The sequence below is a fragment of the Haliotis rufescens genome, unplaced genomic scaffold (genome assembly GCF_023055435.1).
Source record: "Haliotis rufescens isolate VD_foot unplaced genomic scaffold, xgHalRufe1.0.p SCAF_1, whole genome shotgun sequence".
Lineage (NCBI taxonomy): Eukaryota > Metazoa > Mollusca > Gastropoda > Lepetellida > Haliotidae > Haliotis > Haliotis rufescens.
Window position 1 is genome coordinate 92,975,344 of NW_025963779.1, and position 27,108 is coordinate 93,002,451.

Genomic DNA, 27,108 nt, shown 5'->3' on the forward strand with positions numbered 1-27,108 from the left:
TCAGTGTGCATGTTGTGTCTCGCATGTTGTTGAGAGGAGGCAGGTGGAGGGAGGAGGAGGGAGGGGGCAGGGGGAGGAGGGGAGATGGAGGTGACAGTGGTCAGTGTGCATGTTGTGTCTCGCATGTTGTTGAGAGGAGGCAGGTGGAGGGAGGAGGAGGGAGGGGGCAGGGGGAGGAGGGGAGATGAGGGTGACAGTGGTCAGTGTGCTTGTTGTGTTTCGCATGTTGTTGAGAGGAGGCAGGTGGAGGGAGGAGAAGGGAGGGGGCAGGGGGAGGAGGGGAGATGAGGGTGACAGTGGTCAGTGTGCATGTTGTGTCTCGCATGTTGCTGAGAGGAGGCAAGTGGAGGGAGGAGGAGGGAGGGGGCAGGGGGGGGGACGGGAGATGAGGGTGACAGTGGTCAGTGTGCTTGCTGTGTCTCATTTGTTTTTGTTTGGGTAGCAGGGGAAGGGAGGTGACATTCGTCAGTGTACACGTTGGGTCTCACATGTGTTCAGAGGGTGTGAGGAGGAGGGGGAGGAGAGAGAGAAGGGGAGGGAGGGGGAGGCAGAGAGGGAGGTGGAGGCAGGGGAAGGCAGGAGGAGGAAGGGGGAACAAGGGGGGGGGGGGGGGGGGGGGCAGGGGGGTTGAGGTGACAGTAATCAGTGCGCAAACTGTGTCTCACCTGTTGTCGGGGGTTGTTTGGTGAGTAGCCGGTGCTCTGGTCGTATCGGGATCTCAGGAAGGGCATCTCCGGGTCCGTCACCTTAAGTTCTTTAGCGTATTTGTGGTTCTTCGGAATCGGGATGTTGAAGAACTCCCTCGGGCAGCCTGGTCTCTGGGAATCCATGATCTCTTCTACGACTTGTTGGCCTGAGTTAGATGTCAATGGATGGAGAGATCACACTACAGTATTGTAGAATGTAGAGTCTAATTGATTGTGAGAATTATGATTGACAATGAAAAGTACGATTGATATTGAGAATTACGCTTGATTGTGAGAAAGACGCTTGATATTGAGAATTACGCTTGATTGTGAGAAAGCTGATGGATAGTGAGTATACACGTTGATAGTGAGCAGTACGTTTGATAGTGAGAAGTATGATTGACGGTGATAATTACTATTGATAGTGAGAAATAAAATTGATAGCGATAAGTACAATAAAAAGTTTGAAAAATGATTGACAGTGAGAAGTGTGATTGATAGTAAGAGGTAGGATTAATAGTTAGAAGTATGATTGATAGTGTGAAGTATGATTGAAAGTCAAACGTACGATTGACAGTAACAAGTACGATTGATATTGAGGAGAAGAAAGCATGCCACTCCGTGGCGTGATGCACGGCTTACATGCTTGCATGCGTTGCGGATAGAGAAGTCGGCTTACAGGAAACATCAAATATTACACAAATAATTCCGCTTTTGAAAAAAGTAGCGTTCTCGCAGTGCGTTCCGGTTAAATGAAAGACATGTCTACAAGGGTGATTCTTATGATAGATGCACGACAGACAGACAGACAGACATGACAATGCAAATCCTCATTACCAAAAAATGTCATGAAGGCGTTCCTTCTTCTCTTGGAGCCCCTGCCAATTGTTCCGTTGTGTGCCGCGTCGCTGATGTCGAAAGGGTTGGGTCGATTGGGACCCGAGGGTTCAAACACGCCGTCACTGTAGGCGGTGGGACTTCGCCGGAGCAGCTGGCCATCTGTACAATAAATACACGGTCACGTGGTGCTTCAGTCGTACATATTAAAGGGTCATGTGGTGTATCAGTTGTATATAACAAAAGTTCATGTAGTGTATCAGTTGTATATAACAGTAGGTCATGTAGTGTATCAGTTGTATATAACACAAGGTCATGTGGTGTATCAGTTATATATAACATAATGTCATGTGGTGTATCAGTTGTACATAACACAAGGTCATGTGGTGTATCAGTTGTACATAACACAAGGTCATGTGGTGTATCAGTTGTACATAACAGAAGGTCATGTGGTGTATCAGTTATATATAACACAATGTCATGTGGTGTATCAGTTGTACATAACAGAAGGTCATGTGGTGTATCAGTTGTATATAACACAAGGTCGTGTGGTATATCAGTTGTATATAACACAAGGTCATGTGGTGTATCAGTTGTATAAGGCAGAATGTCATGTGGTGTATCAGTTGTACATAACACAAGGTCATGTGGTGTGTCAGTTGTATAAGGCAGAATGTCATGTGGTGTATCAGTTGTATATAACACAAGGTCATGTGGTGCATCAGTTGTATATAACACAAGGTCATGTGTTGCAGCAATTGTTCACAATACAATGTCATGTGTTGCACAACTGTTCACAATACAATGTCATGTGTTCCACCAACTGTTCAGAAAACAATATCATGTGTCGCACCAGCTGTTAAAAATACAACGTCATGTGTTCCACCAACTGTTCACAATACAGTGTCATGTGTCGCACCAACTGTTAAAAATACAATGTCATGTGTTGCACCTGTTCACAATACAGTGTCATGTGTTCCACAAACTGTTCAGAACACAATATCATGTGTTGCACAACTGTCCACAATACAGTGTCATGTGTTCCACCAACTGTTCAGAAAACAATGTCATGTGTCGCACCAGCTGTTAAAAATACAATGTCATGTGTTGCAGCAAGTGTTCACAATACATTGTCAAGTGTTGGACCAACTGTTTACAAAACAATGTCATGGTTTGGACCAACTGTTCACAATACAATGTCATGTGTTGCAGCAACTGTTCAGAAAACAATATCATGTGTCGCACCAGCTGTTAAAAATACAATGTCATGTGTTGCAGCAACTGTTCACAATACAGTGTCATGTGTCGCACCAACTGTTAAAAATACAATGTCATGTGTTCCACCAACTGTTCACACTACAATGTCATGTGTTGCACCTGTTCACAATACAGTGTCATGTGTTCCACAAACTGTTCAGAACACAATATCATGTGTTGCACAACTGTTCACAATGCAATGTCATGTGTTGCAGCAACTGTTCAGAAAACAATATCATGTATCGCACCAGCTGTTAAAAAATACAATGTCATGTGTTGCACCAACTGTTAAAAAATACAATGTCATGTGTCGCACCAGCTGTTAAAAAATACAATATCATGTGTTGCACCAACTCCTCACGATACAATGTCATGTGTTCCACCAACTGTTCAGAAAACAATGTCATGTGTCGCACCAGCTGTTAAAAATACAATGTCATGTGTTGCACAACTGTTTACAATACATTGTCAAGTGTTGGACCAACTGTTTACAATACAATGTCATGTTTTGCACCAACTCCTCACGATACAATGTCATGTGTTCCACCAACTGTTTACACTACAATGTCATGTGTTGCACCTGTTCACAATACAATGTCATGGTTTGGACCAACTGTTCACAATACAGTGTCATGTGTTCCACAAACTGTTCAGAACACAATATCATGTGTTGCAGCAACTGTTCACAATGCAATGTCATGTGTTGCAGCAACTGTTCACACTACAATGTCATGTGTTGCACAACTGTTTACAATACAATGTCATGTGTTGCAGCAACTGTTCACACTACAATATCATGTGTTGCACCCGTTCAAAATACAATGTCATGGTTTGGACCAACCGTTCACAATACAGTGTCATGTGTTCCACAAACTGTTCAGAACACAATATCATGTGTTGCACAACTGTTCACAATGCAATGTCATGTGTTTCAGCAACGGTTCACAATACAATGTCATGTGTTGCACCTGTTCACAATACAGTGTCATGTGTTCCACAAACTGTTCAGAACACAATATCATGTGTTGCACAACTGTCCACAATGCAATGTCATGTGTTCCACCAACTGTTCAGAAAACAATGTCATGTGTCGCACCAGCTGTTAAAAATACAATGTCATGTGTTGCAGCAACTGTTCACAATACGTTGTCAAGTGTTGGACCAACTGTTTACAAAACAATGTCATGTTTTGCACCAACTCCTCACGATACAATGTCATGTGTTGCACGAGATGTTCACAATACAATGTCATGTGTTGCAGCAACTGTTTACAATACAGTGTCATGTGTCGCACCAACTGTTCACAATACAATGTCATGATTTGGACCAACTGTTCACAATACAATGTCATGTGTTGCACCAACTGTTCACAATACTATGTCATGTGTTCCACCAACTGTTCAGAAAACAATATCATGTGTCGCACCAGCTGTTAAAAATACAATGTCATGTGTTGCAGCAACTGTTCACAATACAGTGTCATGTGTCGCACCAACTGTTCACACTACAATGTCATGTTTTGCACCAACTGTTCACAATACAGTGTCATGTGTTCCACCAACTGTTCAGAAAACAATATCATGTGTCGCACCAGCTGTTAAAAATACAATGTCATGTGTTGCAGCCACTGTTCACAATACAGTGTCATGTGTCGCACCAACTGTTAAAAATACAATGTCATGTGTTCCACCAACTGTTCACACTACAATGTCATGTGTTGCACCTGTTCACAATACAGTGTCATGTGTTCCACAAACTGTTCAGAACACAATATCATGTGTTGCACAACTGTTCACAATGCAATGTCATGTGTTGCAGCAACTGTTCAGAAAACAATATCATGTGTCGCACCAGCTGTTAAAAAATACAATGTCATGTGTTGCACCAACTGTTAAAAAATACAATGTCATGTGTCGCACCAGCTGTTAAAAAATACAATATCATGTGTTGCACCAACTCCTCACGATACAATGTCATGTGTTCCACCAACTGTTCAGAAAACAATGTCATGTGTCGCACCAGCTGTTAAAAATACAATGTCATGTGTTGCACAACTGTTTATAATACATTGTCAAGTGTTGGACCAACTGTTTACAATACAATGTCATGTTTTGCACCAACTCCTCACGATACAATGTCATGTGTTCCACCAACTGTTTACACTACAATGTCATGTGTTGCACCTGTTCACAATACAATGTCATGGTTTGGACCAACTGTTCACAATACAATGTCATGTGTTCCACAAACTGTTCAGAACACAATATCATGTGTTGCAGCAACTGTTCACAATGCAATGTCATGTGTTGCAGCAACTGTTCACACTACAATGTCATGTGCTGCACAACTGTTTACAATACAATGTCATGTGTTGCAGCAACTGTTCACACTACAATATCATGTGTTGCACCCGTTCACAATACAATGTCATGGTTTGGACTAACTGTTCACAATACAGTGTCATGTGTTCCACAAACTGTTCAGAACACAATATCATGTGTTGCACAACTGTTCACAATGCAATGTCATGTGTTTCAGCAACGGTTCACAATACAATGTCATGTGTTGCACAACTGTTCACAATTCAATGTAATGTGTTGCATCTGTTTACAATACAATGGCATATGTTGTATGAGAAGTTCGCTGCATACTCTCATATGATGCATGAGCTGTTTTTATCAGTCATGTAAGGCATCAGTTGTTTACAGCAGAGCGTCAAGTAACGCATCAGTTGTTTACAGCACAGTGTCATGTGACGCATCAGTTATTTACAGCAGAGTGTCATGTAACGCATCAGTTGTTTACAGCAGAGTGTCATGTAACGCATCAGTTGTTTACAGCAGAGCGTCATGTAACGCATCAGTTGTTTATAGCAGAGTGTCATGTAACGCATCAGTTGTTTACAGCAGAGTGTCATGTAACGCATCAGTTGTTTACAGCAGAGCGTCATGTAACGCATCAGTTGTTTACAGCAGAGTGGCATCTAACGCATCAGTTGTTTACATCAGAGTGTCATGTAACGCATCAGTTGTTTACAGCAGAGTGTCATGTAACGCATCAGTTGTTTACAGCAGAGTGTCATGTAACGCATCAGTTGTTTACATCAGAGTGTCATGTGTCGCACCAGCTGTTAAAAATACAATGTCATGTGTTGCAGCAACTGTTCACAATACAGTGTCATGTGTCGCACCAACTGTTCACACTACAATGTCATGTTTTGCACCAACTGTTCACAATACAGTGTCATGTGTTCCACCAACTGTTCAGAAAACAATATCATGTGTCGCACCAGCTGTTAAAAATACAATGTCATGTGTTGCAGCAACTGTTCACAATACAGTGTCATGTGTCGCACCAACTGTTAAAAATACAATGTCATGTGTTCCACCAACTGTTCACACTACAATGTCATGTGTTGCACCTGTTCACAATACAGTGTCATGTGTTCCACAAACTGTTCAGAACACAATATCATGTGTTGCACAACTGTTCACAATGCAATGTCATGTGTTGCAGCAACTGTTCAGAAAACAATATCATGTGTCGCACCAGCTGTTAAAAAATACAATGTCATGTGTTGCACCAACTGTTAAAAAATACAATGTCATGTGTTGCACCAACTCCTCACGATACAATGTCATGTGTTCCACTAACTGTTCAGAAAACAATGTCATGTGTCGCACCAGCTGTTAAAAATACAATGTCATGTGTTGCACAACTGTTTACAATACATTGTCAAGTGTTGGACCAACTGTTTACAATACAATGTCATGTTTTGCACCAACTCCTCACGATACAATGTCATGTGTTCCACTAACTGTTTACACTACAATGTCATGTGTTGCACCTGTTCACAATACAATGTCATGGTTTGGACCAACTGTTCACAATACAGTGTCATGTGTTCCACAAACTGTTCAGAACACAATATCATGTGTTGCAGCAACTGTTCACAATGCAATGTCATGTGTTGCAGCAACTGTTCACACTACAATGTCATGTGTTGCACAACTGTTTACAATACAATGTCATGTGTTGCAGCAACTGTTCACACTACAATATCATGTGTTGCACCCGTTCACAATACAATGTCATGGTTTGGACCAACTGTTCACAATACAGTGTCATGTGTTCCACAAACTGTTCAGAACACAATATCATGTGTTGCACAACTGTTCACAATGCAATGTCATGTGTTTCAGCAACGGTTCACAATACAATGTCATGTGTTGCACAACTGTTCACAATTCAATGTAATGTGTTGCATCTGTTTACAATACAATGGCATATGTTGTATGAGAAGTTCGCTGCAAACTCTCATATGATGCATGAGCTCTTTATATCAGTCATGTAAGGCATCAGTTGTTTACAGCAGAGCGTCAAGTAACGCATCAGTTGTTTACAGCACAGTGTCATGTGACGCATCAGTTATTTACAGCAGAGTGTCATGTAACGCATCAGTTGTTTACAGCAGAGCGTCATGTAACGCATCAGTTGTTTATAGCAGAGTGTCATTTAACGCATCAGTTGTTTACAGCAGAGTGTCATGTAACGCATCAGTTGTTTACAGCAGAGTGCCATGTAACGCATCAGTTGTTTTTATCAGAGTGTCATGTAAAGCATCAGATGTTTACAGCAGAGCGTCATGTAACGCATCAGATGTTTACAGCAGAGCGTCATGTAATGCTTCAGTTGTTTACAGCAGAGTGTCATGTAACGCATCAGTTGTTTACAGCAGAGTGTCATGCAACGCATCAGTTGTTTACAGCAGAGTGTCATGTAACGCATCAGTTGTTTACAGCAGAGTGTCATGCAACGCATCAGTTGTTTACAGCAGAGTGTCATGTAACGCATCAGTTGTTTACAGCAGAGTGTCATGCACCGCATCAGTTGTTTACAGCAGATTGTCATGTAACGCATCAGTTGTTTACAGCAGATTGTCATGTAACGCATCAGTTGTTTACAGCAGAGTGTCATGTAACGCATCAGTTGTTTACAGCAGAGTGTCATGCACCGCATCAGTTGTTTACAGCAGATTGTCATGCAACGCATCAGTTGTTTACAGCAGATTGTCATGTAACGCATCAGTTGTTTACAGCAGAGTGTCATGTAATGCATCAGTTGTTTACAGCAGAGTGTCATGTAACGCATCAGTTGTTTACAGCAGAGTGTCATGTGACGGATCAGCTGTTTACAGCAGAGTGTCATGTAACGCATCAGTTGTTTACAGCAGAGTGTCATGCAACGCATCAGTTGTTTACAGCAGAGCGTCGGGAAGCGTCAGGGTCACTGACCTACAACTCCCCAGTTTGGATGAAGGAGATTGTTGTACCACCCGTCAGCTGGAGTCAGTTCAAACTCTGAAACATAGATGTGGCAGAGTGATTTTGTGTACATACAAGTTAGGTTATACATCTATTTTAGCCATAGTTGTATTCACATTCTATTTCAGATTTGAATTAAGTACATGGTTTATATACTGTGTCTTACTTTTGCCATATAACTGTATTTTAGCTTAAACATTAATACCATAGTTTATTTGTTTCATTCAGTCTATTATATCCAGCCTTTACTAACCATACCACTGCATGCTTTTCACCCACAGCACTTTGTATCCCACCCCGCGCTTAGACTACTCTATTGTTCTCTGTGGTCACTCACAGCTGACCACAGGTATACCTTTGTTCTTTTGTGATCTGGTGCAGTGGCCAGATTACACTTGACGTATGTACATCATAGTCATTTCGTGTATATTTTGAATGGATCTTGTGTTCAGAATTATATTCATTGATCCAATGGATGTGTTAATTTGAAGGTTAGTTGTAGTATATTTTTTGTGTGATGCTTTATATGTATTTTTGTATTTCTAATTCTTAAAGGTAGAAATAAGTTGTGCTAGGTTTATTGCTAGTCGGGTTGTGTATTGAATTCACAGATCAATGTATTCTGGTTGTGATTATGTTCTTTGATAAAGTATTATAAAGCAGTTTCTTTAAAGGATAAATAGCTAATTTATCCTAGGCTATTATCATCTTAACTTGAACATTAACTACGTAAAACTAAACCCTAAATAAATAAATAAATAAATTAAGGTAATTGTGTTAATTGTGTATAAGAATGTATGCATATGTGTGAAAGTGCATTATTTAAGTAATTTGATAAATCCTTGTTTTAAATACCTATTTTACTTTGTGTTGTGTATAGTTATAGTGTAAATAGTATGTGCATTAGTTGAAACTTTGTCAGTGCAGATGTACCTGGCACGACACAGGGTTCACCAATCTGGTATGTATTGTCTATGTGTTATTCATGAATGTATAAGTGTATGTATCTATATATATGCTGACGTCGTATATCTTTGTTATTATCATGTAGCATTTTACTTGTCTAATATTATGACAGTAGAAAGGGTTTTTATTTAGTCTAAATTGGTTATAGGGTCATAAGCATATATATTACTGTATCATTGTGCAGGTTACTTACTACATGAGTAACATAGGTTTCTCGCTATTTCTCGCTATTTTAAGTTCATATAATTGAATGTCCATTAGATTTAAGCCATGATGTATATTATAACAATGTCAATGTTGTATGTCTTTTGTGCGGGATGTCTTATTATTTATACATTGTTACAGGCCGTATTTATTCGCCTTTCTCTTCTGAGAGAATACACATCCATCAGCTCACCCTGTAGCCATTTGTTGTGTTTACCACCCCGACAACAAGGTGCTACAACATAGACGCCCATTTCAGTCACCTCAGGGTGCAGGGTGCTCTACTCTATACATGGAGACAAGGAGCACTAAAGGCGTTTATGGAGACAGGGTGTTTTAATTTATACATGGAGACAAGGAGCACTAAAGGAGTATATGGAGACAGGATGTTTTAATTTATACATGGAGACAAGGAGCACTAAAGTAGTATATGGAGACAGTGAGTTTTAATTTATACATGGAGACAAGGAGCACATAAGTAGTATATGGAGACAGGATGTTTTAATTTATACATGGAGACAAGGAGCACTAAAGGAGTATATGGAGACAGGGTGTTTTAATTTATACATGGAGACAAGGAGCACTAAAGTAGTATATGGAGGCAGTGAGTTCTAATTTATACATTGAGACAAGGAGCACTAAAGTAGTATATGGAGACAGGGTGTTTTAATTTATACATGGAGACAAGGAGCACTAAAGTAGTATATGGAGACAGGGTGTTTTAATTTATACATCGAGACAAGGAGCACTAAAGTAGTATATGGAGACAGTGAGTTTTAATTTATACATCGAGACAAGGAGCACTAAAGTAGTATATGGAGACAGGGTGTTTTAATTTATACATGGCGTCAATGAGCACTAAATGAGTATATGGAGACAGTGCTCTAATTTATACATGGCGACAGGGAGCACTAAAGGAGTATAAAGAGAAAGGGTTTCTCATTTATACATCGGGAGAAGGAGCACTAAATTTAAGTAGTATATGGAGACAGGGTGCTATAATTTATACATCGCGTCAATGAGCACTAAATGAGTATATGGAGACAGTGCTCTAATTTATACATGGCGACAGGGAGCACTAAAGGCGATCATGGAGACAAGGTGCTCTAATTTATACATGGAGACAAGGAGCAGTAAATGAGTATATGGAGACAGTGCTCTAATTTATACATGGAGACAAGGAGCACTAAAGGAGTATAAAGAGAAAGGGTTTCTAATTTATACATCGGGAGAAGAATCACTAAATTAAAGTAGTATATGGAGACAGGGTGCTCTAATTTATACATGGAGACAAGGAGCAATAAAGGAGTACAAAGAGAAAGGGTTTCTAATTTATACATCGGGAGAAGACGCACTAAATTTAAGTAGTATATGGAGACAGGGTGCTCTAATTTACACATGGAGACAAGGAGCACTACATGAGTATATGGAGACAGGGTGCTCTAATTTATACATGGAGACAAGGAGCACTACATGAGTATAAAGAAAAAGGGTTTCTAATTTATACATCGGGAGAAGAAGCACTAAATTAAAGTAGTATATGGAGACCGGGTGCTCTAATTTATACATGGAGACAAGGAGCACTAAAGGAGTATAAAGAGAAAGGGTTTCTAATTTATACATCGGGAGAAGAAGCACTAAATTAAAGTAGTATATGGAGACAGGGTGTTCTAATTTACACATGGAGACAAGGAGCACTAAAGGAGTATATGGAGACAGGGTGTTCTAATTTATACATGAAAACAAGGAGCACTAAAGGAGTATATGGAGACAGGGTGTTTTAATTTATACATGGAGACAAGGAGCACATAAGTAGTATATGGAGACAGGGTGTTCTAATTTATACATGGAGACAAGGAGCACTAAAGGAGTATATGGAGACAGGGTGTTCTAATTTATACATGAAAACAAGGAGCACTAAAGGAGTATATGGAGACAGGGTGTTTTAATTTATACATGGAGACAAGGAGCACATAAGTAGTATATGGAGACAGGGTGTTCTAATTTACACATGGAGACAAGGAGCACTAAAGGAGTGTATGGAGACAGGGTGTTTTAATTTATACATGGAGACAAGGAGCACTAAAGTAGTATATGGAGGCAGTGAGTTCTAATTTATACATGGAGACAAGGAGAACTAAAGTAGTCTATGGAGACAGTGAGTTTTAATCTAAACATGGAGACAAGGAGCATATAAGTAGTATATGGAGACAGTGAGTTCTAATTTATACATGGAGACAAGGAGCACTAAAGAAGTTTATGGAGACAGGGTGTTCTAATTTATACATGGAAACAAGGAGCAGTAAAGTAGTATATGGAGACAGGGTGTTTTAATTTATACATGGAGACAAGGAGCACTAAAGGAGTATATGGAGACAGGATGTTTTAATTTATACATGGAGACAAGGAGCACTAAAGTAGTAGATGGAGACAGTGAGTTCTAATTTATACATGGAGTCAAGGAGCACATAAGTAATATATGGAGACACGGTGTTCTAATTTATACATGGAGACAAGGAGCACTAAAGAAGTTTATGGAGACAGGGTGTTCTCATTTATACATCGAGACAAGGAGCACTAAAGTAGTATATGGAGACAGTGTGTTCTAATTGTTTACATCGAGACAAGGAGCACTAAAGGAGTATATTGAGACAGGGTGTTCTAATTTATACACGGAGACAAGGAGCACTAAAGGAGTATATGGAGACAAGGTGTTCTAATTTATACATCGAGACAAGGAACACTATAGTAGTATATGGAGACAGGGTGCTTTAATTTATACATGGATACAAGGAGCACTAAAGGAGTATATAGAGAAAGGGTTTCTAATTTATACACCGAGAGAAGGAGCACTAAATTAAAGTAGCATATGTAGACAGGGTGTTCTAATTTATACATGGAGACAAGCACCACTAAAGTAGTACATGGAGACAGGGTGTTCTAATTTATGCATCGAGACAAGGAGCCCGAGAGGAGTATATGGAGATTGGGTGTTCTAATTAATACATCGAGACAACGAGCGCTTAAGGAGTATATGGAGAAAGGGTGCTCTAATTTATACATGGAGACAAGGAGCACCAAATGTGTATATGGAGACAGGGTGTTCTAATTTATACATGGAGAAAGAGTGCACTAATGTATGACAGGAACATAATTTTGATGGAATTGAGATTGACCCAGGTCTCCGATTTACCTAGCAACGAATGTTGGATGTGTCGTAAAATCTACTTAACAGCATGTCAAACTGACGAACATAAACTGGCGGATCTGTGACCTACCTTCTTCAGAAGCCGTCATGTTGCATGTCTGCGAGTGTCCACCTGTTGGAACAAGGAGGGGACACATGAGCGCAAGTACTTGGTGTACATAGTACATGGAGAAACAGGTAGGAAGACTCGCAGTTCACCTCGTCACAGCAATGGGTATAACATGGCGGCAAATCATTGTTCACCTGGTTAAATTTGTGCAGACAAGAGAACAGCAAGGCCCATAGTTAGTTTGGTTAGATTGGCGCGGTCAAGAGAATAACGAGGTCTATTTTTCACTTTGTTAGATTGACACAGACAACAGAACAACCGCAATCTATATCAGGTCTTTGAAAGGCATTTAGAAGTGATACACATGATCTGAGGAAGAGAATATCAATGTCAGCTTCTGTATTATGAGGAACACAACGTTTCGGAGTATATGCTTACTCCTTCATTCAAATAAAGAAGTTGACACCCATATATTCTCTTCCTGTACTACACAGCAGGGCAAGACAACGTATAGTTCAGCTGATTACACCGACACAGTCGACAGAACAACACGGTCTATAGTTCAGCAGGGTACATCGCGCATCGACACAATCTAGTAAGGTGCCTCACTCTGGAAATGTGGGTTCGAATCAGGGAGGGGACTAAAAAACCACAAAAGAACTAGAATCTGTGTCTTACTAAGAAAGTGTTATCTATAATATAACATGTGTTACATTTGACCACTTTCTAAATGGCATTGTGTGTTCATAACAAGGTGTGTAGTTCACTTGCGTGCTATGACACAAACCATAGGACCACAAGGTCTGTACCTCAGTTGTGTGATATGTCACAAACCATAGGACCACAAGATCTGAAGTTCAGTTGGGTGATATGACACAAACAATAGGACCACAAGATCTGTACCTCAGTTGGGTGATATGACACAGACCATAGGACCACAAGGTGTGTAGTTCAGTTGGGTGATATCACACAGACCATAGGACCACAAGGTATGTACCTCAGTTGGGTGATATGACACAAACCATAAGACCACAAGGTCTGTACCGCAGTTGGGTGATATGACACAAACCATAGGACCACAAGGTCTGTACCTCAGTTGGGTGATATGACACAGACTATAGGACCACAAGGTGTGTAGTTCAGTTGGGTGATATGACACAGACCATAGGACCACAAGGTCTGTACCTCAGTTGGGTGATATGACACAGACTATAGGACCACAAGGTCTGTAGTTCAGTTGGGTGATATGACACAGACCATAGGACCACAAGGTCTGTACCTCAGTTGGGTGATATGACACAAACTATAGGACCACAAGGTGTGTAGTTCAGTTGGGTGATATGACACAGACCATAGGACCACAAGGTCTGTACCTCAGTTGGGTGATATGACACAAACTATAGGACCACAAGGTGTGTAGTTCAGTTGGGTGATATGACACAGACCATAGGACCACAAGGTCTGTACCTCAGTTGGGTGATATGACACAGACTATAGGACCACAAGGTCTGTAGTTCAGTTGGGTGATATGACACAGACCATAGGACCACAAGGTCTGTACCTCAGTTGGGTGATATGACACAAACTATAGGACCACAAGGTCTGTAGTTCAGTTGGGTGATATGACACAAACCATAGGACCACAAGGTCTGTACTTCAGTTGGGTGATATGACACAGACTATAGGACCACAAGGTGTGTAGTTCAGTTGGGTGATATGACACAAACCATAGGACCACAAGGTCTGTAGTTCAGTTGGGTGATATGACACAAACCATAGGACCACAAGGTCTGTACCTCCGTTGTAGACCATATAGACATATAGACCATGGAGGCCGTCTCTGGGTAGACGCTCTCCCATCTAGACCATGAAGGCCGTCTCCGGGCAGACACAGTATCTCTAGACCATGAAGGCCGTCTCCGGGCAGACACAGTATCTCTAGACCATGAAGGTGAGGTGAGGTGAAATTGGGTTTAACGTCGCGTCCAAGATTATTGCACTTATATAGCGACGTGCATGCACGTGTATGTGTGTGTGTGGCTGCTTGTACTAGTCCGGATTGATGCCGATTTATAGTGCTAGCTCACTGAGATACCATGCCGCAGTTTAACATGAATACCCCACTCAGACACAGTATACTGACTCTGAGCCGACCAGTCCTTGTTTTAGCCCCTTAATGCCGAGCGCCAGACAGGGTAACAACAAGTACAATCTTTTAACGTCTTTTTGTATGACGCGGCCTGGGATCGAACCCTGGACCTTCCGCTCTCCGGGCGGACGCTCTACCACTAGACCACGGAGGCGGTTAGACCATGAAGGCCGTCTCCGGGCAGACACAGTATCTCTAGACCATGAAGGCCGTCTCCGGGCAGACACAGTATCTCTAGACCATGAAGGCCGTCTCCGGGCAGACACAGTATCTCTAGACCATGAAGGCCGTCTCCGGGCAGACACAGTATCTCTAGACCATGAAGGCCGTCTCCGGGCAGACACAGTATCTCTAGACCATGAAGGCCGTCTCCGGGCAGTCGCACTACCCTTAGACCATGGAGGCGTCCTGGTAGACGCTCTACAGCTAGACCATGGAGGCGGTCTCCCATCAGACCCTCTATCTCTAGACCATGGAGGCAGTCTCCGGGCAGACGCAGTATCTCTAGACCATAGAGGCGGTCTCTGGGTAGACGCCCTACAGCTAGGCAATGGAGGCGGTCTCCCATCAGACTCTCTACCTCTAGACCATGGAGGCGGTCACCCGGCAGACGCTCAACCGCTAGACCATGGAGGCGGTCTCCCATCAGACCCTCTATCTCTAGACCATGGAGGCAGTCTCCGGGCAGACGCAGTATCTCTACACCATAGAGGCGGTCTCTGGGTAGACTCTCTACCTCTAGACCATGGAGGCGGTCACCCGGCAGACGCTCAACCGCTAGACCATGGAGGCGGTCTCTCATCAGACCGTCTACCACTAGTCCATGGAGGTGGTCTCCGGGCAGACCCTCTACAGCTAGACCACGTAGGCGATCTTTGAAATTAGAAATCCTCATACATCGTGACCGTTGCATGCTCACTGGTGCAAAACTGACACTTTTATTCCTCGTTGATATCTATTAAGTTCATGACAGTGTGCGGATCCGGTTACCGGACGTATAGGGAGGTGGGCGGGTCACCTTCTTCTTATCACAGGGAGAGGGGATTTCAGAGAAGAATGACAGTTCTTCCTGTCTTCAGTCAACAATTTCCGCTAGGACAGACACAAACGGTACTTGGACTTTCTCACTTTGACTGCAAGGAAGAGAAGGGAATATAACACAAACATGGATCATGGGTTTGCTTGCTTCAGTATAATACAATTACTATCGAGTGGTGGGGCGGTCGGGTAGCCCGTCACGCCGAAGACCTGGGTTCGAATCCCGACATGGTTACAATGTGTGAAGCCATTTCTGGTGTCCCCCGTCGTGTCATTGCTGGAATATTGCTAAAAGCGGCGTAAAACCATACTAACTCACTACTATCGAGTGGTTTTAATTTTCTGGTTTAATCTTTGCATGTCAATACACGTTAATGTATGTTTGCGTCAATACACTTGATGTAGTTTAGCAAAGGTTCATCTGCGGCAACTTGACGAAGTGTTCTGCCTAATCTACTTCTGTCCACATTCCGTATTAGGATTGCAGATACATGCGTTTCATAAAGACACACTGTCACACGTCGTGTATGCACGGTCTGTAGCGCCTGTGATCAGGTGATGGAGCTTAAGGCAGACTGACAGCTAACTTGAAAGGGTCATCAACACCTTACATAGCAACCTTGGTCAATCACTACATATGTATAGCATGGTAGCTAAGATAACGGACACGACTAGTACGGCCGGTCCAGAAGATTGCATGGACATTCGACAGCCCCAAGGAAAACATATCCATAGACCACGCAGTTCACCACATGGTCCTTGAGATAGCTTAGATATTAAAACATATAACAATAACACCAAAAGATAAATGGCGGATGTTTAGAAAACTTTGTGTAGATTATTTGCATACATTTGATTCCTTCTTTCCCACACTGGCGTTGCTGCATCAAAGTCGTCTTTTCAATATTAGCTTTTTTTCCCACAACAAGCAGGCACGCCCTTCCATTACCTTTGGTCATGGTCAGAGCTATGTATGTATGTATGTATGCGTGCGTGCGTGCGTGCGGACTAATGCCGATGTACAGTGCTAGACCACTGAGAGACCATAGCACGGTGTAACATGAATACTACACTCAGTATTCTGACTCCGAACCGACCAGTCCTTGTTTCAGTTCCTTAATGCCGAGCGAAGGGGTCAACTGTCAAATGTAGAGGCGCCGAGCTCGCACTGATCACCCTCGACATGCTCCGTGCGATATAAACACCAGGTGCACATTGAATAGTGATTTATACACCAGGTGCACATTGAAAAGCGATATATACACAAGGTGCACATTGAATAGTGATTTATACACCAGGTGCACATTGAATAGCGATATATACACCAGGTGCACATTGAATAGTGATTTATACACCAGGTGCACATTGAATAGCGATATATACACCAGGTGCACATTGAATAGTGATTTATACACCAGGTGCACATTGAATAGCGATATATACACCAGGTGCACATTGAATAGTGATTTTATACACCAGGTGCACATTATAATTAAATAGCGATATATACACCAGGTGCACATTGAATAGCGATTTATACACCAGGTGCACATTGAATAGTGATATATACACCAGGTGCACATTGAATAGTGATTTATACACCAGGTGAATGTTGAATAGCGATTTATCCATCAGGGGCACATTGAATAGCGATATATACACCAGGTGCACATTGAATAGTGATTTATACACCAGGTGCACGTTGAACAGCGATATATACACAAGGTGCACATTGAATAGTGATTTATACATCAGGTGCACATTGAATAGCGATATATACACAAGGTGCACATTGAATAGTGTTTTTATACACCAGGTGCACATTGAATAGCGATATATACACCAGGTGCACATTAAATAGTGATTTATACATCAGGTGCACATTGAATAGCGATATATACACAAGGTGCTTATTGAATAGTGATTTATACACCAGGTGCACATTGAATAGAGATATATACACCAGGTGCACATTGAATAGTGATTTATACACCAGGTGCACATTGAATAGCGATATATACACAAGGTGCACATTGAATAGTGATTTATACACCAGGTGCACGTTCAATACCGATATATACACCAGGTGCACATTGAATAGGAATTTATGCACCAGGTGCACATTGAACAGTGATGTATACCAGGTGCACGTTGAATAGCGATATATACACCGGGTGCACGTTAAATAGCGATATATACACAAGGTGCACACTGACTAGCGATATATAAACCAGGTGCACACTGAATAGCGATATATAAACAAGGTGCACACGGAATAGCGAACTATAAAACAAGGTGCACACGGAATAGCGATATATACACCAGGTGCACACTGAACAGCGATATATACAGCAGGTGCACACTGAATAGCAATATATACACCAGACGAACACTGATAGCGATATATACACCAGGTGCACACTGAATAGCGATATATACACAAGGCGCATACTGAATAGTGATATATACACCAGGTGCACATTGAATAGTGATTTATACACCAGGTGCACATTGAATAGCGATATATACACCAGGTGCACATTGAATAGCGATATATACACCAGGTGCACATTGATAAGTGATTTATACACCAGGTGCACATTGAATAGCGATATATACACCAGGTGCACATTGAATAGTGATTTATACACCAGGTGCACATTGAATAGCGATATATACACCAGGTGCACTTTGAATAGTGATTTTATACACCAGGTGCACATTAAATAGCGATATATACACCAGGTGCACATTGAATAGTGATTTATACATCAGGTGCACATTGAATAGTGATATATACACCAGGTGCACATTGAATAGTGATTTATACACCAGGTGAATGTTGAATAGCGATTTATCCATCAGGTGCACATTGAATAGCGATATATACACCAGGTGCACATTGAATAGTGATTTATACACCAGGTGCACGTTGAACAGCGATATATACACCAGGTGCACATTGAATAGTGATTTATACACCAGGTGCACATTGAATAGCGATATATACACAAGGTGCACATTGAATAGTGATTTATGCACCAGGTGCACATTGAATAGCGATATATACATCAGGTGCACATTAAATAGTGATTTATACATCAGGTGCACATTGAATAGCGATATATACACAAGGTGCTTATTGAATAGTGATTTATACACCAGGTGCACATTGAATAGAGATATATACACCAGGTGCACATTGAATAGTGATTTATACACCAGGTGCACATTGAATAGCGATATATACACAAGGTGCACATTGAATAGTGATTTATACACCAGGTGCACGTTCAATACCGATATATACACCAGGTGCACATTGAATAGGAATTTATGCACCAGGTGCACATTGAACAGTGATGTATACCAGGTGCACGTTGAATAGCGATATATACACCGGGTGCACGTTAAATAGCGATATATACACAAGGTGCACACTGACTAGCGATATATAAACCAGGTGCACACTGAATAGCGATATATAAACAAGGTGCACACGGAATAGCGAACTATAAAACAAGGTGCACACGGAATAGCGATATATACAGCAGGTGCACACTGAACCGCGATATATACAGCAGGTGCACACTGAATAGCAATATATACACCAGACGAACACTGATAGCGATATATACACCAGGTGCACATTGAATAGCGATATATACACAAGGCGCATACTGAATAGTGATATATACACCAGGTGCACATTGAATAGCGATATATACACAAGGTGCACATTGAATAGTGTTTTTATACACCAGGTGCACATTGAATAGCGATATATACACCAGGTGCACATTAAATAATTATTATACATCAGGTGCACATTGAATAGCGATATATACACAAGGTGCTTATTGAATAGTGATTTATACACCAGGTGCACATTGAATAGAGATATATACACCAGGTGCACATTGAATAGTGATTTATACACCAGGTGCACGTTGAATAGCGATATATACACAAGGTGCACATTGAATAGTGATTTATACACCAGGTGCACGTTCAATAACGATATATACACCAGGTGCACATTGAATAGGAATTTATGCACCAGGTGCACATTGAACAGTGATGTATACCAGGAGCACGTTGAATAGCGATATATACACCGGGTGCACGTTAAATAGCGATATATACACAAGGTGCACACTGACTAGCGATATATAAACCAGGTGCACACTGAATAGCGATATATAAACAAGGTGCACACGGAATAGCGAACTATAAAACAAGGTGCACACGGAATAGCGATATATACACCAGGTGCACACTGAACAGCGATATATACAGCAGGTGCACACTGAATAGCAATATATACACCAGACGAACACTGATAGCGATATATACACCAGGTGCACACTGAATAGCGATCTATACACAAGGCGCATACTGAATAGTGATCTATACACCAGTTGCACATTGAATAGCAATATATACACAAGGTGCACATTGAATAGTGTTTTTACACACCAGGTGCACATTGAATAGCGATATATACACCAGGTGCACATTAAATAGTGATTTATACACCAGGTGCACATTGAATAGCGATATATACACCAGGTGCACATTAAATAGTGATTTATACATCAGGTGCACATTGAATAGCGATATATACACCAGGTGCACATTGAATAGAGATATATACACCAGGTGCACATTGAATAGTGATTTATACACCAGGTGCACGTTGAATAGCGATATACACACAAGGTGCACATTGAATAGTGATTTATACACCAGGTGCACGTTGAATAGCGATATATACATAAGGTGCACATTGAATAGTGATTTATACACCAGGTGCACGTTCAATACCGATATATACACCAGGTGCACATTGAATAGGAATTTATGCACCAGGTGCACATTGAACAGTGATGTATACCAGGTGCACGTTGAATAGCGATATATACACCGGGTGCACGTTAAATAGCGATATATACACAAGGTGCACACTGACTAGCGATATATAAACCAGGTGCACACTGAATAGCGATATATAAACAAGGTGCACACGGAATAGCGAACTATAAAACAAGGTGCACACGGAATAGCGATATATACACCAGGTGCACACTGAACAGCGATATATACAGCAGGTGCACACTGAATAGCAATATATACACCAGACGAACACTGATAGCGATATATACACCAGGTGCACACTGAATAGCGATATATACACAAGGCGCATACTGAATAGTGATTTATACACCAGGTGAATGTTGAATAGCGATTTATCCATCAGGTGCACATTGAATAGCGATATATACACCAGGTGCACATTGAATAGTGATTTATACACCAGGTGCACGTTGAACAGCGATATATACACAAGGTGCACATTGAATAGTGATTTATACACCAGGTGCACATTGAATAGCGATATATACACAAGGTGTACATTGAATAGTGATTTATACACCAGGTGCACATTGAATAGCGATATATACACCAGGTGCACATTAAATAGTGATTTATACATCAGGTGCACATTCAATAGCGATATATACACAAGGTGCTTATTGAATAGTGATTTATACACCAGGTGCACATTGAATAGCGATATATACACCAGGTGCACATTGAATAGTGATTTATACACCAGGTGCACATTGAATAGCGATATATACACAAGGTGTACATTGAATAGTGATTTATACACCAGGTGCACGTTCAATACCGATATATACACCAGGTGCACATTGAATAGGAATTTATGCACCAGGTGCACATTGAACAGTGATGTATACCAGGTGCACGTTGAATAGCGATATATACACCGGGTGCACGTTAAATAGCGATATATACACAAGGTGCACACTGACTAGCGATATATAAACCAGGTGCACACTGAATAGCGATATATAAACAAGGTGCACACGGAATAGCGAACTATAAAACAAGGTGCACACGGAATAGCGATATATACACCAGGTGCACACTGAACAGCGATATATACAGCAGGTGCACACTGAATAGCAATATATACACCAGACGAACACTGATAGCGATATATACACCAGGTGCACACTGAATAGCGATATATACACAAGGCGCATACTGAATAGTGATATATACACCAGGTGCACATTGAATAGCGATATATACACAAGGTGCACATTGAATAGTGTTTTTATACATCAGGTGCACATTGAATAGCGATATATACACCAGGTGCACATTAAATAGTGATTTATACATCAGGTGCACATTGAATAGCGATATATACACAAGGTGCTTATTGAATAGTGATTTATACACCAGGTGCACATTGAATAGAGATATATACACCAGGTGCACATTGAATAGTGATTTATACACCAGGTGCACGTTGAATAGCGATATATACACAAGGTGCACATTGAATAGTGATTTATACACCAGGTGCACGTTCAATACCGATATATACACCAGGTGCACATTGAATAGGAATTTATGCACCAGGTGCACATTGAACAGTGATGTATACCAGGTGCACGTTGAATAGCGATATATACACCGGGTGCACGTTAAATAGCGATATATACACAAGGTGCACACTGACTAGCGATATATAAACCAGGTGCACACTGAATAGCGATATATAAACAAGGTGCACACGGAATAGCGAACTATAAAACAAGGTGCACACGGAATAGCGATATATACACCAGGTGCACACTGAACAGCGATATATACAGCAGGTGCACACTGAATAGCAATATATACACCAGACGAACACTGATAGCGATATATACACCAGGTGCACACTGAATAGCGATATATACACAAGGCGCATACTGAATAGTGATATATACACCAGGTGCACATTGAATAGCGATTTATACACCAGGTGCACATTGAATAGCGATATATACACCAGGTGCACATTGAATAGCGATATATACACAAGGTGCACGTTGAATAGTGATTTATACACCAGGTGCACATTGAATAGCGATATATACACAAGGTGCACATTGAATAGTGATTTATACACCAGGTGCACATTGAATAGCGATATATACACCAGGTGCACATTGAGTAGTGATTTTATACACCAGGTGCACATTAAATAGCGATATATACACCAGGTGCACATTGAATAGCGATTTATACATCAGGTGCACATTGAATAGTGATTTATACACCAGGTGCACATTGAATAGCGATATATACACAAGGTGCACATTGAATAGTGATTTATACACCAGGTGCACATTGAATAGCGATATATACACCAGGTGCACATTGAGTAGTGATTTTATACACCAGGTGCACATTAAATAGCGATATATACACCAGGTGCACATTGAATAGCGATTTATACATCAGGTGCACATTGAATAGTGATATATACACCAGGTGCACATTGAATAGTGATTTATACACCAGGTGAATGTTGAATAGCGATTTATCCATCTGGTGCACATTGAATAGCGATATATACACCAGGTGCACATTGAATAGTGATTTATACACCAGGTGCACGTTGAACAGCGATATATACACAAGGTGCACATTGAATAGTGATTTATACACAAGGTGCACATTGAATAGCGATATATACACAAGGTGCACATTGAATAGTGATTTATACACCAGGTGCACATTGAATAGCGATATATACACCAGGTGCACATTGAATAGGAATTTATGCACCAGGTGCACATTGAACAGTGATGTATACCAGGTGCACGTTGAATAGCGATATATACACCGGGTGCACGTTAAATAGCGATATATACACAAGGTGCACACTGACTAGCGATATATAAACCAGGTGCACACTGAATAGCGATATATAAACAAGGTGCACACGGAATAGCGAACTATAAAACAAGGTGCACACGGAATAGCGATATATACACCAGGTGCACACTGAACAGCGATATATACAGCAGGTGCACACTGAATAGCAATATATACACCAGACGAACACTGATAGCGATATATACACCAGGTGCACACTGAATAGCGATATATACACAAGGCGCATACTGAATAGTGATTTATACACCAGGTGAATGTTGAATAGCGATTTATCCATCAGGTGCACATTGAATAGCGATATATACACCAGGTGCACATTGAATAGTGATTTATACACCAGGTGCACGTTGAACAGCGATATATACACAAGGTGCACATTGAATAGTGATTTATACACCAGGTGCACATTGAATAGCGATATATACACAAGGTGTACATTGAATAGTGATTTATACACCAGGTGCACATTGAATAGCGATATATACACCAGGTGCACATTAAATAGTGATTTATACATCAGGTGCACATTCAATAGCGATATATACACAAGGTGCTTATTGAATAGTGATTTATACACCAGGTGCACATTGAATAGCGATATATACACCAGGTGCACATTGAATAGTGATTTATACACCAGGTGCACATTGAATAGCGATATATACACAAGGTGTACATTGAATAGTGATTTATACACCAGGTGCACGTTCAATACCGATATATACACCAGGTGCACATTGAATAGGAATTTATGCACCAGGTGCACATTGAACAGTGATGTATACCAGGTGCACGTTGAATAGCGATATATACACCGGGTGCACGTTAAATAGCGATATATACACAAGGTGCACACTGACTAGCGATATATAAACCAGGTGCACACTGAATAGCGATATATAAACAAGGTGCACACGGAATAGCGAACTATAAAACAAGGTGCACACGGAATAGCGATATATACACCAGGTGCACACTGAACAGCGATATATACAGCAGGTGCACACTGAATAGCAATATATACACCAGACGAACACTGATAGCGATATATACACCAGGTGCACACTGAATAGCGATATATACACAAGGCGCATACTGAATAGTGATATATACACCAGGTGCACATTGAATAGCGATATATACACAAGGTGCACATTGAATAGTGTTTTTATACATCAGGTGCACATTGAATAGCGATATATACACCAGGTGCACATTAAATAGTGATTTATACATCAGGTGCACATTGAATAGCGATATATACACAAGGTGCTTATTGAATAGTGATTTATACACCAGGTGCACATTGAATAGAGATATATACACCAGGTGCACATTGAATAGTGATTTATACACCAGGTGCACGTTGAATAGCGATATATACACAAGGTGCACATTGAATAGTGATTTATACACCAGGTGCACGTTCAATACCGATATATACACCAGGTGCACATTGAATAGGAATTTATGCACCAGGTGCACATTGAACAGTGATGTATACCAGGTGCACGTTGAATAGCGATATATACACCGGGTGCACGTTAAATAGCGATATATACACAAGGTGCACACTGACTAGCGATATATAAACCAGGTGCACACTGAATAGCGATATATAAACAAGGTGCACACGGAATAGCGAACTATAAAACAAGGTGCACACGGAATAGCGATATATACACCAGGTGCACACTGAACAGCGATATATACAGCAGGTGCACACTGAATAGCAATATATACACCAGACGAACACTGATAGCGATATATACACCAGGTGCACACTGAATAGCGATATATACACAAGGCGCATACTGAATAGTGATATATACACCAGGTGCACATTGAATAGCGATTTATACACCAGGTGCACATTGAATAGCGATATATACACCAGGTGCACATTGAATAGCGATATATACACAAGGTGCACGTTGAATAGTGATTTATACACCAGGTGCACATTGAATAGCGATATATACACAAGGTGCACATTGAATAGTGATTTATACACCAGGTGCACATTGAATAGCGATATATACACCAGGTGCACATTGAGTAGTGATTTTATACACCAGGTGCACATTAAATAGCGATATATACACCAGGTGCACATTGAATAGCGATTTATACATCAGGTGCACATTGAATAGTGATTTATACACAAGGTGCACATTGAATAGCGATATATACACAAGGTGCACATTGAATAGTGATTTATACACCAGGTGCACATTGAATAGCGATATATACACCAGGTGCACATTGAGTAGTGATTTTATACACCAGGTGCACATTAAATAGCGATATATACACCAGGTGCACATTGAATAGCGATTTATACATCAGGTGCACATTGAATAGTGATATATACACCAGGTGCACATTGAATAGTGATTTATACACCAGGTGAATGTTGAATAGCGATTTATCCATCTGGTGCACATTGAATAGCGATATATACACCAGGTGCACATTGAATAGTGATTTATACACCAGGTGCACGTTGAACAGCGATATATACACAAGGTGCACATTGAATAGTGATTTATACACAAGGTGCACATTGAATAGCGATATATACACAAGGTGCACATTGAATAGTGATTTATACACCAGGTGCACATTGAATAGCGATATATACACCAGGTGCATATTAAATAGTGATTTATACATCAGGTGCACATTGAATAGCGATATATACACAAGGTGCTTATTGAATAGTGATTTATACACCAGGTGCACATTGAATAGCGATATATACACCAGGTGCACATTGAATAGGAATTTATGCACCAGGTGCACATTGAACAGTGATGTATACCAGGTGCACGTTGAATAGCGATATATACACCGGGTGCACGTTAAATAGCGATATATACACAAGGTGCACACTGACTAGCGATATATAAACCAGGTGAACACTGAATAGCGATATATAAACAAGGTGCACACGGAATAGCGAACTATAAAACAAGGTGCACACGGAATAGCGATATATACACCAGGTGCACACTGAACAGCGATATATACAGCAGGTGCACACTGAATAGCAATATATACACCAGACGAACACTGATAGCGATATATACACCAGGTGCACACTAAATAGCGATATATACACAAGGCGCATACTGAATAGTGATATATACACAAGGTGCACATTGAATAGTGTTTTTATACACCAGGTGCACATTGAATAGCGATATATACACCAGGTGCACATTAAATAGTGATTTATACATCAGGTGCACATTGAATAGCGATATATACACAAGGTGCTTATTGAATAGTGATTTATACACCAGGTGCACATTGAATAGAGATATATACATCAGGTGCACATTGAATAGTGATTTATACACCAGGTGCACGTTGAATAGCGATATATACACAAGGTGCACATTGAATAGTGATTTATACACCAGGTGCACGTTCAATACCGATATATACACCAGGTGCACATTGAATAGGAATTTATGCACCAGGTGCACATTGAACAGTGATGTATACCAGGTGCACGTTGAACAGCGATATATACACAAGGTGCACATTGAATAGTGATTTATACACAAGGTGCACATTGAATAGCGATATATACACAAGGTGCACATTGAATAGTG

General features: G+C 40.8%; 1 protein-coding gene across 1 annotated transcript in view; it reads right to left on the minus strand.

Moving 5' to 3' along the window:
- The window catches only part of LOC124122507 (dual oxidase 1-like), a 74,506-nt gene that overhangs the window by 39,713 nt on the left and 7,685 nt on the right, over window positions 1-27,108 (minus strand). The window contains exons 2-5 of the mRNA XM_048403724.1: window positions 12,553-12,594; window positions 8,075-8,140; window positions 1,524-1,685; window positions 666-853 (exon numbers count right to left, since the gene is read on the minus strand). Of these exons, the coding sequence (XP_048259681.1) occupies window positions 666-853; window positions 1,524-1,685; window positions 8,075-8,140; window positions 12,553-12,594 (458 nt within the window). The remainder of the gene's footprint in view (window positions 1-665; window positions 854-1,523; window positions 1,686-8,074; window positions 8,141-12,552; window positions 12,595-27,108) is intronic.